Source organism: Phacochoerus africanus, chromosome 15, assembly GCF_016906955.1.
Source record: "Phacochoerus africanus isolate WHEZ1 chromosome 15, ROS_Pafr_v1, whole genome shotgun sequence".
NCBI lineage: Eukaryota > Metazoa > Chordata > Mammalia > Artiodactyla > Suidae > Phacochoerus > Phacochoerus africanus.
Genome location: NC_062558.1, coordinates 132,790,497 through 132,804,073, shown reverse-complemented (window position 1 = coordinate 132,804,073; position 13,577 = coordinate 132,790,497). Strand labels below are relative to the sequence as shown.

Sequence of the window (13,577 nt, the reverse complement as noted above, 5' to 3'; positions counted from 1 at the left end):
TGTTTTCAACTCTGACATCAACAGCTTGGAATTCCTCACAGTTCTCCTTACTACAAGAAAAAAGCTGAACAGACTGGAAACCAGTGACTTTAAAGGTCCATCAGATAATTAAGGTCATAAGATGAACAGCCGCACTGGAGACTCAAGAAATAGTTGAATACAGAAAATCATAGTTGAGATCTGCTTACAGAAACAGAATCCTCTAGAGGCTGTATTTGGTAGGAACACCTAAATGGTTGTTGATGGATCGCTGGAGGTTGAACGTAGACTGGCTTGAGAGTTACTCTTGGGGGCCCACTTTGAGGAGGCCTCATACTTTCATGGGTTTTACTTCCAGAAACCTCCCCTCTCCCCCTCCCTATCCTCACAGTGCGGACTGGAGGCAAATCCCCTCATGTTTTGTCAGGGGGAGGGAACAGTAATCATTTTGTGTTCTCCTTAACAAAGGTGTGCCCTTGAAAACTACCAGAGCCTCATATAACCTGGGGATGGGCACTTAGACAACTCCAGCCCCCTCTAGGCTTCCTAGTTCATGTACAGGGAGGCGGGGGGAAAGACTAAGAAACACGTTGAAGTTGAAGGTGGTAGCCTAGGGACTCAGGCCTCGATTTAGTTAAATAAGATTATAAGAATGCATCCCCTCCACAGTGCCTTAGCACCTTTGGAACAAGGCTTCAATATAAAACACAAGTGGGTTACAACTGAGATTGCTGCAAGACACTGTTTTAAAAGGAGTTTCTAAGGAAACTGAAGGACAATAGAGGAGACTCAAGAACAGTAGAGGAAATTGCAGCCTCTGACATCTGACACCTGTAGTTACAGCAGACCTTAAACAGAGCCTGACTCACACAGATTAACAAACTCCACTCTGAAGCATGATTACTTTAGTTGCTGTACATTTCTCCAGATACGTTATGTCTGGCTTGCAGCAAAAAATTTCAAGCCATGCTAAAAGGCAAGGAAAATACAGTCTGAAAGAAGGCAAGTGTTAAGACCAATCTGACATAGATTTTGGAATTATCAGTTAAGGAATTTACAATAACTGTTGTTAGTATGTTAAGGGTTTGAATGGAAAAAGTGGATGTGTGAATGGATGGTGTAAGCAGAAAGATGGAAGCTCTAAGGAAGATTTAAAAGGAAGTGATAGATAGGTATATTTGAAAAAAACAAACTAATAGGAGTGAAGAATGCCCTTGATAGGCAGATCAGAAGACTGCTTATCTTGAAGGAAAGAATCGGTGAGTTTAAAGATATGGCAATAGAAACTTCCCAAATTGAAAAGCAAAGTGAACGAAGAAAGAAAATATAGAATATCCAAGAACTGTGGGACAATTACAAATGCTGTGACACACATGTAAATACCAGGAGAAGACAGAAAGGAGCAGAAGACATGGGAAGTAATAATGGCTCAGAATTTTCCAGAAATAATGACAGAGACAAAACCAAAGGTGTAGGGGGCTCAGAGAACCCCAAGCAAAGAAATGCCAAAATATCTACACATAGGCGTATTGTATTCAAGCTGTGGAGACCAAAGTCCTGGAGAAAAATCACTGAAAGAAACCAGAAGGAAAACAATACATTTTACTTATTGAGGAAAAAGGATAAGAATTACATCAATTTCTGATTAGAAACTATATGAGCAAGAAGAGAATGGAATGAAATATTTAAAATGTGGACATAAAATACCTTACCAACCTAGAATTTGTGTGTAGGAAAATTATTTTCCAAAAGTGAAGGAGAATGTTTTCTCAGAACAAAAGCTGAGAGAACCCCTTGGTGCCCAGAAGACATGGCTTGCAGAAATGTTAAATTCTTAGAAGGGAAGGGAAATGGTATAGGTCAGGAACTCAGATCTACATGCAGAAAGGAAGAGCATCAGAAAATACAGGCAAAATAAAATCCTTGACATTTATGCCCATCACAACTGAACTAATAGGTGGGGGCAACAACTGACAAAACCTTTTGCAAAGAGAATGTAGTAAATATATAATGATAATTGTCAATCTCATAGGGTCTCTGAGAGGATTAAATATCTGTAAGCGAGCCAGTGCCAGGCACACAGCCATCAGAAGAATGCCAGTCATTTTGTGGATGTTACTACCACCTGTAGGCAGGAGCATATGAATGCTTTGCACAGAGAGCTCCTAACATGACCAGATGGCTGCACACCCTTGTGACGAGACAGGTCTTGATTTGCTGGAAGTGGAAAAGATGGGTTCTGATGTTTTTATTTTCTGTCTTTTACCATCTTTGTCTTTCTTCTCTTTCTTTCTTTCTTTACTTCTTTTCTTTTTTCTTCTTCCCTCTCTCTCTTATTTTACAGCTACACCTGTGGCACATGGAAGTTCCTGGACTAGGTAGGGAACACGGGATCCTTAACCCACTGAGTGAGGCCAGGGATCGAACCTGAGTCCTCGTAGACACTCTGTCAGGTTCTTAATCTGCTGAACCTCAAAGGGAACTCCTGTTTTCTGCTCTTTCTAGTTTCCACTGGTGTTTCTCGTTGAAATTGAGTTGCAGAATCAGGGCGTTGTGGGTTTCCTTTAACTTGGCCCCTCTCAAACTTGCCTTGCAGCTTGATTTTCTTGGTAGAGACTGTAGTTGGTACTACGGAGAGTTGGCAGCCCTTGCAGTGACTTTGAATATGCCTTCCACATGCAATCCCCATTCAATCACGTAGCTGATTATGAGTAGTAGTTAGATAATCACAAAGGAATTGACCAGCATTGGTTTCTCCCAGTTGGAGACCTGGAGAGAAAAGTAGTTAAAACTTCTTCATGTACAGTCTTTGAAAGAACAAAGAGTATATTAAAAACTAAAGGAAGTTGGCTCTAATAGAAGAATTCCTAATTTCATTTGCAAAAAAAAAAAAATTAGTTTGTAATGCAGCTTGATTTGATTTGTAATCATATTCATGTATAACAGAGCAATCATTTCCTTTTGACTGAAAACTGGTGCCCTAAAGACGAAGTCCTTTATTTTTACATAAACACAACTAATTATAAGACCATCACGTTCTTTTTTTATAGAAAAATCGGAAAGTAAAAATAATGAAAAAAATCCATAATCCAAGCCACTCATAGACAATCATTGTTAACAGCTTCATGTATTTACTATTCTTTACCTTTTTTTTTCTCCTCCAGAGTTATTAAATGCTTATTAAATCTTGTTCTAGGGACTGGAAAAAACAAAATGAACACGAAAATTCCAGTCTCTACCTTTTTGGGATTTATATTCTAAGTGAGGAAGACACAATAAACAAACCCAAATAAATTCAGATAATACCTGCTTAGGAAATTATGAACAAGGCGATGAGATAGAGAATGACTGCCTTGTAGGTGGTAGGTGGAGGTTCAGTAATAACATACCTAGGGAATGCATCTTGAGAAGATGAAATTTTAGCAAAGCTGTAAAGAGGAAGGCATTCACTTGTGTTGTAGGCTTGGGAGGGGGTGGAGGTGGAGTTTCCATAACATGGCTAGGGAATGCATCTTGAGACAGTGAAATTTTAACAAAGACAGAGAGAGGAAGGCATTAACCTGTATTGTGGGCTCGGGGCGAGTTGCATTTTAGGCCAAAAAAAGGGAGGTAGGCACGTGCTGAGGCACTGCAGCGTGGAGTAAGTGAACATGTCTACACACTCTGGCTTTAGTCTCAGTAAAAGGAAGCAAGATAAGAGGTGATTATGGAAGAAAGGTAGGTAAATGGTCAGCTTACGAAGGTCTTGGTCAGATAAAGAGTTTGGGTTTTAAGTTCATTGGGTACCTTTTGAGCAGAATAACATGACTAGTTAGAGAATCTCCCAGCAGCTCTTCGGAGTTTAGAAGCAGGTACAGACTGGATCTTCTGGGCAGAAGCCCTTCCTTGTTGGCCCAACACCCCAGCAACACTTCTATGCCCCAAAGTTCTGACCGACCCCTTACCTGGCTCTGGGACAGTGCGGTTGGAGGGAGGGATATGGTCCTAGATGGAAACAGGAGGATCCGTTCCTAGTTGTGTCCCACAGCCAGATGTTTGGCCGCATGCTAGCCTTGGCAAAGCTAGTGCCTGTGATGCAGGGAGAACTTGAAGAACTTGCAGCCTGGGAAACAGACCTCTGTGGCTTTTTTGGTTCTTTCTTGCTTGGAGACTTCTTGGGCTGGCTGTGTGTGAGTCGAGGACCTGATGCCCTGTGAGAGAGAGTAAGCAGGAGGCCGGACGATGGAATACAGACCTTTTTTTTTTTTGTCTTTTTGTTGTTGTTGTTGTTGCTATTTCTTGGGCCGCTCCCGAGGCATATGGAGGTTCCCAGGCTAGGGGTTGAATCAGAGCTGTAGCCACCGGCCTACACCACAGCCACAGCAACGCGGGATCCGAGCCGCATCTGCAACCTACACCACAGCTCACGGCAACGCCGGATCGTTAACCCACTGAGGGACCGAACCCGCAACCTCATGGTTCCTAGTCGGATTCGTTAACCACTGCGCCACGACGGGAACTCCCGGAATGCAGACCTTTCTAATCACTAGACTACTACTACAAATTTTTACTTTTATTTAGTTTTATTTTATTTTATTTTTTTGCCTTTTGGGGCCACACCCTCGGCATATGGAAGTTCCCAGGCTAGGGGTCGAATCAGAGCTGTAGCTGCTGGCCTATACCACGGCCACAGCAATGCAGGATCCTTAATTCACTGAGCAAGGCCAGCATCCTCCTGGATCCTAGTTGGGTTTGTTAACCTCTGAGCCACAAAGGGAACTCCAAATTTTTATTTTTAGAAGTCAGCTTTATTAAGGTATAGTTAACACGCCAAAATTTTTAGTGTATAATTCTTTGTCTTTTAACAAACGCCTACAGTGAATGTAGTCAGGTCTGCAACGTGGATGTGCCACGATTCATGTGTGGTCGTTATTAGACCTGCCATTGTACTGGGCTTTAAATCTGTTTGTATAGAAGCACATATTCTACTATATTATATATTTGATTTTTAAAATATTTTGTGATTATTTCAATTTTCTTGATATCTTCTGTAATCCTACATATTTTATGTTAAATATTTAAATGTATTATTTGGAAAGGGTTTATAGGTCTCATCAGGCTATGTTTCTCCATGACACAAAAAGAATAAGAGCTTCTATTACTGTCCATCTTCCTTCCCAGTAGCTATCTCAATGTGTGGTAGAAAAAAATTTCTTTGACCCTCTTTCTTGTGACGTATCTTTTATTTTTTTATTTTAAAAAGTTTTTTTTTTTTGTCTTTTTTGGGCCGCACCCACAGCATATGGAGGTTCCCAGGCTAGGGGTCCAATTGGAACTGTAGCCGCAGCCTACACCAAAGCCACAGCCACACCAGATCTGAGCCACCTCTGCGACCTATACCACAGCTCACAGCAACGCTGGCTCCTTAACTCACCTATCAAGGCCAGGGATAGAACCTGTGTCCTCATGGATGCTAGTCGGGTTCATTAACCACTGAGCACGATGGGAACTCCTTAAAGTTTTTATATTATTCATTTTGGGACTTGAGACAGCTAGTTTAAGATTTCAATGTAAGTATGGGTTGAATAGAAATTACAAGAAACAATGTAACAGTTTGATGAGAGGATATACACGGTGCTAGATCAGGGGCTGGGAATCTTTTTCTGTAAAGGGCGAAATAATAAATCTTTGAAGCTTCATAGGCCATTTTCTGTTGAAACGACTCAATTCTGCAGCAACAATAGACAACATCTAAACAAATGAGTATCACTGCATTCTAAAATCCTCATGGACACTGACATTTGAATTTCATGTAATTTTCATGTCATAAAATATTGCTTTGATTTTAGCTCAACTATTCTTAGTTCATGGACCATACTAAAGCAAGTGGGCTTGTACTCACAAATTGAATTTGTACTAAAAAGAATTTTGGAAATAGGGCCTTTAAAGAGGTAATTGAAGAATTCCTGTCGTGGCTCAGTGGTAACGAATCCGACTAATATCCATGAGGATGTGGGTTCAATCCTGGCCTCGCTCACTTGGTTAAGGATCTGACGTGAACTGTGGTGCAGGTCGCAGACATGGCTTGGATCCTGTGGCATAGCTGGCACTTGAAGCTCTTATTCAACCCCTAGTCTGGGAACTTCCATATGCTGCAGGTACAGCCCCCCAAAAGGAGCAAAAAAAAAAAAAAAAGAGAAAAAGTAATTGGGTTAAAATGAGGGCTGTGGGATGGGCTGTAATCCAGTAAGACTGGTGTCCCTATAAGGATCATGTGAAGACACAGAAAGCACGCTGCCTTCTGATTTGCTGTATGTGTGGCACTGTTATCCCCACCTTCAAATAGTGTTGACACATAGTAGAAGTTCAATAAATGTTTATCATTAAGCTAAATTAAAATGAATAGAAAAAAAATCGACTAGAAAAATCAGCACATGAATTAAATCAGCTCATGGAAAAATATATTGCACCCAAAACTCCCTGGCCTTGGATCTTCCATTGCTCGCTAATGAATGTCACTATCTTGTTTATGGATGAGATGATGGGACGTGAGCAAAGTCCTTAGCCGTGCAAGAGTCGGAAGGTAAAGATGAGAATCTCAGGAACAGAGAAGAAGGAGCGTGGACGAGGCACAGAGATGGAATGTGGGTCAACTCAGGGGGTTTCACAGGATTACTGCCAGGAGCCTGGGATCTGGGCTGCTTTCTGCCACCTCAGATGCAATTTGTAGGTATGAGGGTGTTTGCAACCCTGTAACCCAGGTGTTAGTCACAGGATGGGCACTTGGCAAAATAACTGGACCAGGGAAAGATCTCGTGACTGTGAATTACAAAGAATTTCCCATAGAGAGAAAACAAGATCCTGGAACACAGTTGCTGCTGACTTTTTGTCACCTGGAACAGCTGGCCTGGTTCCCATCACTCCCAGTACTTGACCAGTCATGCCATGTGAATTGCCAGTGAGATAGCTTTTGGGATGAAATCATCAACCATAACCAGCTCCTTTCCATAAATAAAATGCAAGTAGATTTATGTGCTTATCTGTCAGCCCAGAGCCGAAATCAAAGCCTCTGGATAATAGAGTTGGGGGACTGGGAATAGGAAACAACGTATTTCAAAGGGTTTTAAAAGGTCAGGAGATGGGTGTTGACCTGGGAGCAGGGGGGTTAAGGGAAAGATCACAGAGTCAGGCCCTAGCTCCTGCCCTGCCAGAGACTTGCTAGGTGATCCAAGAGAGTCACTTCTATTCTCTGAAGTTCAGTGTCCTTAGCTGCCCAACAGAGGTTTTAGCTATTGCCTTCTGATCATCTCTAGTGAAATTCAGAAATCTATTACTAAAACGTGTTGGAGGAGTTCCCATCATGGCTCATTGGGACCTGACATTGTCTCCCTGAGGAGGCAGGTTCAAGCCCTGGCCTCATTCAGTGGGTTAAGGATCCAGCATGCTGCAAGCGGCAGCATAGGTCGCAGATGTGGCTTGGATCTGGTGTTGCTGTGGCTGTAGTGTAGGCTGGCAGCTGCAGCTCTGATTCGACCTCTAGCTGGAAGAACTTTCGTATGCCGCAGGGCTACCGTAATGAGAGAGAGGAAAAAAAAAAAAACAACCAAAACCAAAAACAAAACAATACAACAACAACAAAAAAAACATGTTCCTAGGAGGTGTGTGTGTGTATGTTTTTTCTCTGGCTAGTCCTCATTCTGCCTCCATGAAGTCATCAGTTACCATTTAAGTGTTTCATTGCTGGCTACAGCAGGGGCTTCTGCTCCTGATAAGCTATGATTCTCTGTAATCCCCATGCTTCTTAACTTTGTGAGGGGCGGTGTGGCTACTTTCGCTGTAACTTCAGTTGTCTTGTTGACTTAAGATTTGTTGATTTTCAACTAGTTCTGAGTTGTTTTTTTTTTTCTTATTTTGAGGATGACAGTTCCCAAGTTCTTTACAGGTTGGAGGGGAAACAGTTCTTTACAGGTTGGAGTGGAAACAGGGAGGTCTGTGTTCATTGTTATTCATTTTGTTTCTTTCTGTTCCTAGGACTGGATAATCTCAGCTGACCTATCTTCAAGTCTGATTCTTTGTTCTGCTTACTCAAATATGTTGTTAAGCCCCTCCAGTGAATTTTATTCAGTTATTGTACTTCCCAACTCCAGAATTTCTATTTGGTTCTTTTTTTTTAATTAAAAAAATTTTTTCTTTTATTTTAGGGCCACACCTGCAGCAAATGGAAGTTCCCAGGCTAGGGGTTGAATCTGAGCTACAGCTGCCAACCTACACCACAGCCACAGCAATGCAGGATCCAAGCCATATCTACAACCTATATCACAGCTTGTGGCAGCATCAGACCCTTAACCCACGGAGCAAGGCCAGGGATCCAGCCAACATCCTCACAGACACTATGTCGGGTTCTTAACGTGCTGAGCCACGATGGGAACTCCTGGACATATTTCAGAGAGCTAATTTCAAGTCTTTGTCTAGTAGGGCCCATGTCTGGGCTTCTTCAGGGAAAGTTTTTATTGCTTGCTTTCCTCCTCCCCCTTTTTATGGCCCATACTTTCTCGTTTCTGTGCATGTCCTATTCTTTTGTTAAAAATCGCACATTTAAAATAATACAAGGAAGTTTGCATTGTGGCTCGGCAGTAATGAACCTGACTAGTATCCATGAAGATGTGGGTTCGATCCCTGGCCTTGCTCAGTGAGTTAAGGATCTGGTGTTGCTGTGGCTGTGATGTAGGCGGGCAGCTGTAGCTCTGATTTGACCCCTAACCTGGGAACTTCCATATGTCACAGTGTAGCCTTAAAAACAAAAAAAAAAAAATAAAAAATAAATAAAATAAAATAATAGAACATGGCAATTCCAGAAATCAGTTTCTCCCCATTCTCCAAGGCGTGTTGTTGTTGCTACTTATTATAGTTGTTTAGTGACTTTTCTCAACCAATTATGTAATTTGCTGTGTGTGGACACTGAAGTCTCTATTGATTATCTTAATAGTCAGCTAAATGGTGGTATTCCTGTTGTGGCTCAGCGGTAATGAGACCGACTAGTATCCATGAGAATTCTGGTTCGATCCCTGGCCTCACTCAGTGGGTTAAGGTTGCTGTGAGCTGTGGTATAGAAGAAAAAAGAAAAAACTACCTTATTTTGTAGTTAAAATAATTCTTTCATTTAATGGAACCCACTTTGCTGATGCAAGTACCTTGAAATCATAGAAACCTGATTTAGAACAGATATTGAATATCTGTATATTACTTTTGGAAATATTTTCATCTTAACCATAAATTATGATAATATTCTGAAGTCAGTGAACTTATATCCAAATCCTATTAAATGGCTATAAGTACATACTCTTTCATTGTGTTGCTAAAATGTAAAGTCTAACCAGCCTTCTATATTGGACTTTTTAGATATATGAGTATTTTTATTTTTGTTTTATTTATTTATTTTTGCATATGAGGGCTGCACCTGCGGCCTATGGAGGTTCCCAGGCCCGGGGTCTAATCAGAGCTACAGCTGCCGGCCTACACCCCAGTCACAGCAACACCAGATCCGAGCTGTGTCTACGACCTACATCACAACTCTCGGCAACGCCAGATCCTTAACCCATCGATGGAGGCCAGGGATCAACCCGCGTCCTCATGGATACTAGTTGGGTTCATTATCCCTGAGCCACAACAGGGAACTCCCAGATACATGAGTATTTTTAGATATTAGCCTCCCCAAATCCTCAATAAAATTTGGGATTTTATTGAAATCCCAAATTTACTTTTGATTAACAGTCAAACCTTAAAATGTTCTCTGAGAGGAACAGAACCTGAAAAGGTGAGATTGAAATTAAGTGACTTAAAAGAGTATTGGGGCATCCGCATATCCACTGGTGCTAAAACACATCTGACCATGGAATGGAATTCAGAACTCCAGGAAAGAGCTGGTGTCCAGAGAGGTGATGTCACACAGCCTCTGGCCTGAGAGGGATAGAAGATGGAGCTGGACAGGGTTGTCCATTCCGGTGGCTCTGTGCTTCTAAAAAGCGAGCTCAACTTTTGTCTCAGTTACTCCTAAGAGGGACAATTAGAACTTTCTTTCTCAAATTAAAAGTTTGAGAAATTCCTGATAAGATGTACTGTTCCCTGAAGTTTATTTTAATTGTATTTTTTTTTATTTGTCGGCATTCATCCAGCCTTGACGACATCAATGCTGGTAAGTATGCTTTGGCAGTTGGGTTGTTGATTCTTCTCTCCTGGCTCACTTTCCCCCAGTTTTAGGGCTTTAAAAAAAATTGCTTATTCCACACAAATTTGACTTCCTGGAAAGATTTAGGATTTGGGAGGAAAAATGGCAGTTGTCAGAGGGAGCATTGGAGAGTTTTTTCCCCCCTGAAACACACATCACTTACAAAATAGATTGGTTGATTCTTAGTATTATCGAATATAGCAGTTTAACCTCATTCCCTTAAGAATTACCAGAGGAGATTTTTAAGGCTGATGTACAGCGAGAGGTTAATTCTGACTCTGAAAACGAACGTAGTTCAGGAGGCCCAGGTGTTTGGGGATGAACCCATTTGCTCAAGTGCGAGTCTGTTTTTTATTAACGGCTGCCCCTTACTGCATATGGACGAGAAACCACCTCTTCCCATGTTCCTTCCTTCCTTCTCTCTGGATTTTGCATTTCGGTCCCATCTCATTCAGAAATAAACACATTTTCCCCTCTCCGGGCCAGCTTAAGGCCCTGGGATCTCCTAGGAAGGCTTATTTGTGTTTTACCATCCCTAAGGACCTGTGGTTTGGGTTCATTCTTGCTCCACTGAAGGAAGCATCCTGATGTTGCCAAGTGGCTGTATGGGGAGGGAGCCAAGTTCACTGTTTGCCTGCACTTCTCTGCCCAGATAAAGCTGAGTCTTCCAGAGTCAGCACCATCATCATGTACTGCATCGGTGGCGGGATCCTGCTGGCCATGCTCGTGCTGATGGCTGTTGTCATCTGTCTTTACCACAAAGTGGCCAACGCACTGAAGTGAGTGACGTGGCTGCGAGCGGCCAACACCCCCTCCAGTGGGATCCCCCCGAGGCTCTGCTTGAGCAGGGTCACTCCTTGCCCTGCGGCCACGCCCTGGGGAGTCAGGAACAGCGGGAGGCTGGAGAAGACAAAGGCCAGAGGGAGTGTAGAATCTTGGCTTCTGCCCCTTCTGGTTTGGGGCTGTGAGCTCATAAGGAGGAAGTTCTCAGCCTGGTGGCTCTGCAGCTTTGCTGTCACTTGACCTCGGGGGTTTCCCCTCAGCTGGCTGGTGCCACAGCTCTGCAGACTGAAGACTGTGAGGGAGCCTCTGCCTCTGTTCTCCCAGTCAGTCTCCTCCCGCCTGGGGGGTCCCCTCATTCACGGCAGTGGGGACGGGGAGGGGGGCCCGGAGAGCTCTGGGGAAGCTGAGCTGTGTGGGATCCTGGGGGACCTGACAAGGAGTGTAGATCAGACAAGAGAGCCTTAAATTTGGGGGGAAGGAACGTCAAATATGGGAGAGATTGGCCGTTGTAGGGAAGTTCAGCCTGGCAGCTGGAAGGTAAATCCCAGAACGCGGGGACAGCGACTTTGGCCCTTCCTGGGTCGGCTCTGCACCTGGCAGGTTGCAGCGATGATGGGGGACCCCTACTTCTCTCCCCCTAATTTGCTGTGACCGGATCTTACATTTGTGGCAATGCTAGGAGAGGAAGGGGCTAGGCAGGAAGGTGGGACAGGGCGGAGCACTTGAATCTTGGGCTGGTGTCCTGTGTTTGACTGGCTCTGGCCCTAAACTTCCCAGATACCCCTGACAATGGTAACAGACGACTGAGATAGAAATTCTAATCCCATGCTCTGTGCATGTCTTTTCTTAAGAGTTCCAAAGGTACCTGTTTGTTTGACCTTAAAAAATAATCCAGCCATGGTCGCCCAGGACAAGGTTGCTGCGGCCATCACCCCTGGGTCTTATCCCAACCTGCAGTGCTGCGATGAGTGTAACTTGTATGCTGGCTTTGATCCCCTGCCACCGTGCTTCTGTGATGTAAACGAGGGACTCTAACTGGGGTAGGCGCAAATACCTTCAATGAGCAGTGCTTCTTTCTTAGTAGAGTGTGTTATTATTCAAGTCAATTTTTATACTGTTTACATTATATCATGTACTATATAACATATTTATGTTCTTTTGAATAAAGGCAATATAGACAATAATCCTTTACGCCTCCGGTATTATTATTGTTGTTAGGCATAAAAGTACTTCAATTTGGAGTTCCCACTGTGGCTCAGCGGGTGAAGAACATGACATAGTGTCTGCGAGGGTGTGGGTTGGATCCCTGGCCTCGATCAGTGGGTTAAGGATCTGGTGTTGCTGCAAGTTGCAGTGTAGGTTGCAGAGTCCCCTTGGATCTGGGGTGGCTGTGGCTGTGGTGTAGGCCAGTTGCAGCTCTGATTCAATCCTCAGCCTGGGAACTCCTGTCTGCCGCAGGTGTGACAATAAAAAGAAAAAAAAAAGCACTTAAACTGTGTATTACCCACTTTAAAGGGACTTGAGGCAATGAGCGTGTAATGTGATGTTGCAGTATAAGGAGAATTAGAGAAGAACATACATTCATATCTCCAACCCCAGGAAAAATATATTGATCTTAGAGTATTTCCAGTTTCAGACCCTGATAAACTTTCCAGGCTTGGCCCTTCTCCTTCTAAGGCTTCATTCACTCTCATCCAGCTACTCTGCCTCGGACAATTGTTGCATTGTCCTGGAGGGAACTGCATTCACATCGGAGGGAGGGAGAACAGCCAGGTGGGATCTCTGGGGGTTGAGGCTGCCTGATGTAGGAATGGGGTTGAGCTCCCTGGTGTCAAAAGGACATTTAAAAACCCTGAGATTCCTCCTCCCGCCATCCTCCATATCTTCAGAAGCAGATTTTCATTTTTGGGGGGATCAGTTTAACACTGATCTTTGCTGACTCAGTTGTCAGTGTCTAACTGCAAAGAGGAACCTCCTGCTGAATGGTGAAGCCAGATCCGCCAGTCTCAGGAACAAGGCCGTAGGGCACACCCCTTGCCACTCCTGCGTATCTGCTGCTCCCTCTCCTCCTGCTCCTTCCTCTGAGCCTCTGGAACCCCCCTTTTTTTGTCTTTTTTTTTTTTGGTCTTTTTAGGGCCACACCCGAGGCACATGGACGTTCCCAGGCTAGGGGTTGAATTGGAGCTACAACTGCAGGCCTACACCACAGCCACAGCCACAGCCACGTGGTATCTGAACTGTGTCTGTGACCTACACCACAGCTCACAGCAATGCCAGATCCTTAACCCACTGAGCGAGGCCAGGGGTCAAACCCGCATCCTAATGGACACTAGTCAGATTTGTTTCTGCTGAACCACAACGGGAACTCCTGGAACCGCTTTCTAATCACAGACTCTCCGTTTGTAACCACAATTTGTACTTTGTCTCCTGAACAAAATCCTTGCTTAGTGGGCGTCGTGTGTTTCCCTCGAGGTAAAGAATTCACTGGTAACAGGTGGTTACCTACCACAGGAGATGAAAGGGTGACAGGGGGTAATGACAGAAGCAGCTGCTACCTCCAGGACGACGGGGAGAGAACATGGTGAAACCAAGCATTTGGAAGAGGCCACCT

The 13,577-nt window shown here is 43.7% G+C and overlaps 1 protein-coding gene across 1 annotated transcript; it reads left to right on the top strand.

Annotated features, from left to right (window-relative positions):
* The first annotated feature begins 10,870 nt into the window (after positions 1-10,870).
* On the top strand, positions 10,871-12,001 carry FAM24B (family with sequence similarity 24 member B). Its single transcript, XM_047762689.1, has 3 exons — positions 10,871-10,962; positions 11,227-11,260; positions 11,876-12,001. Exons 1-3 carry the CDS (start codon positions 10,871-10,873, stop codon positions 11,999-12,001), a joined length of 252 nt encoding a protein of 83 aa, XP_047618645.1.
* Positions 12,002-13,577: the final 1,576 nt, after the last annotated feature.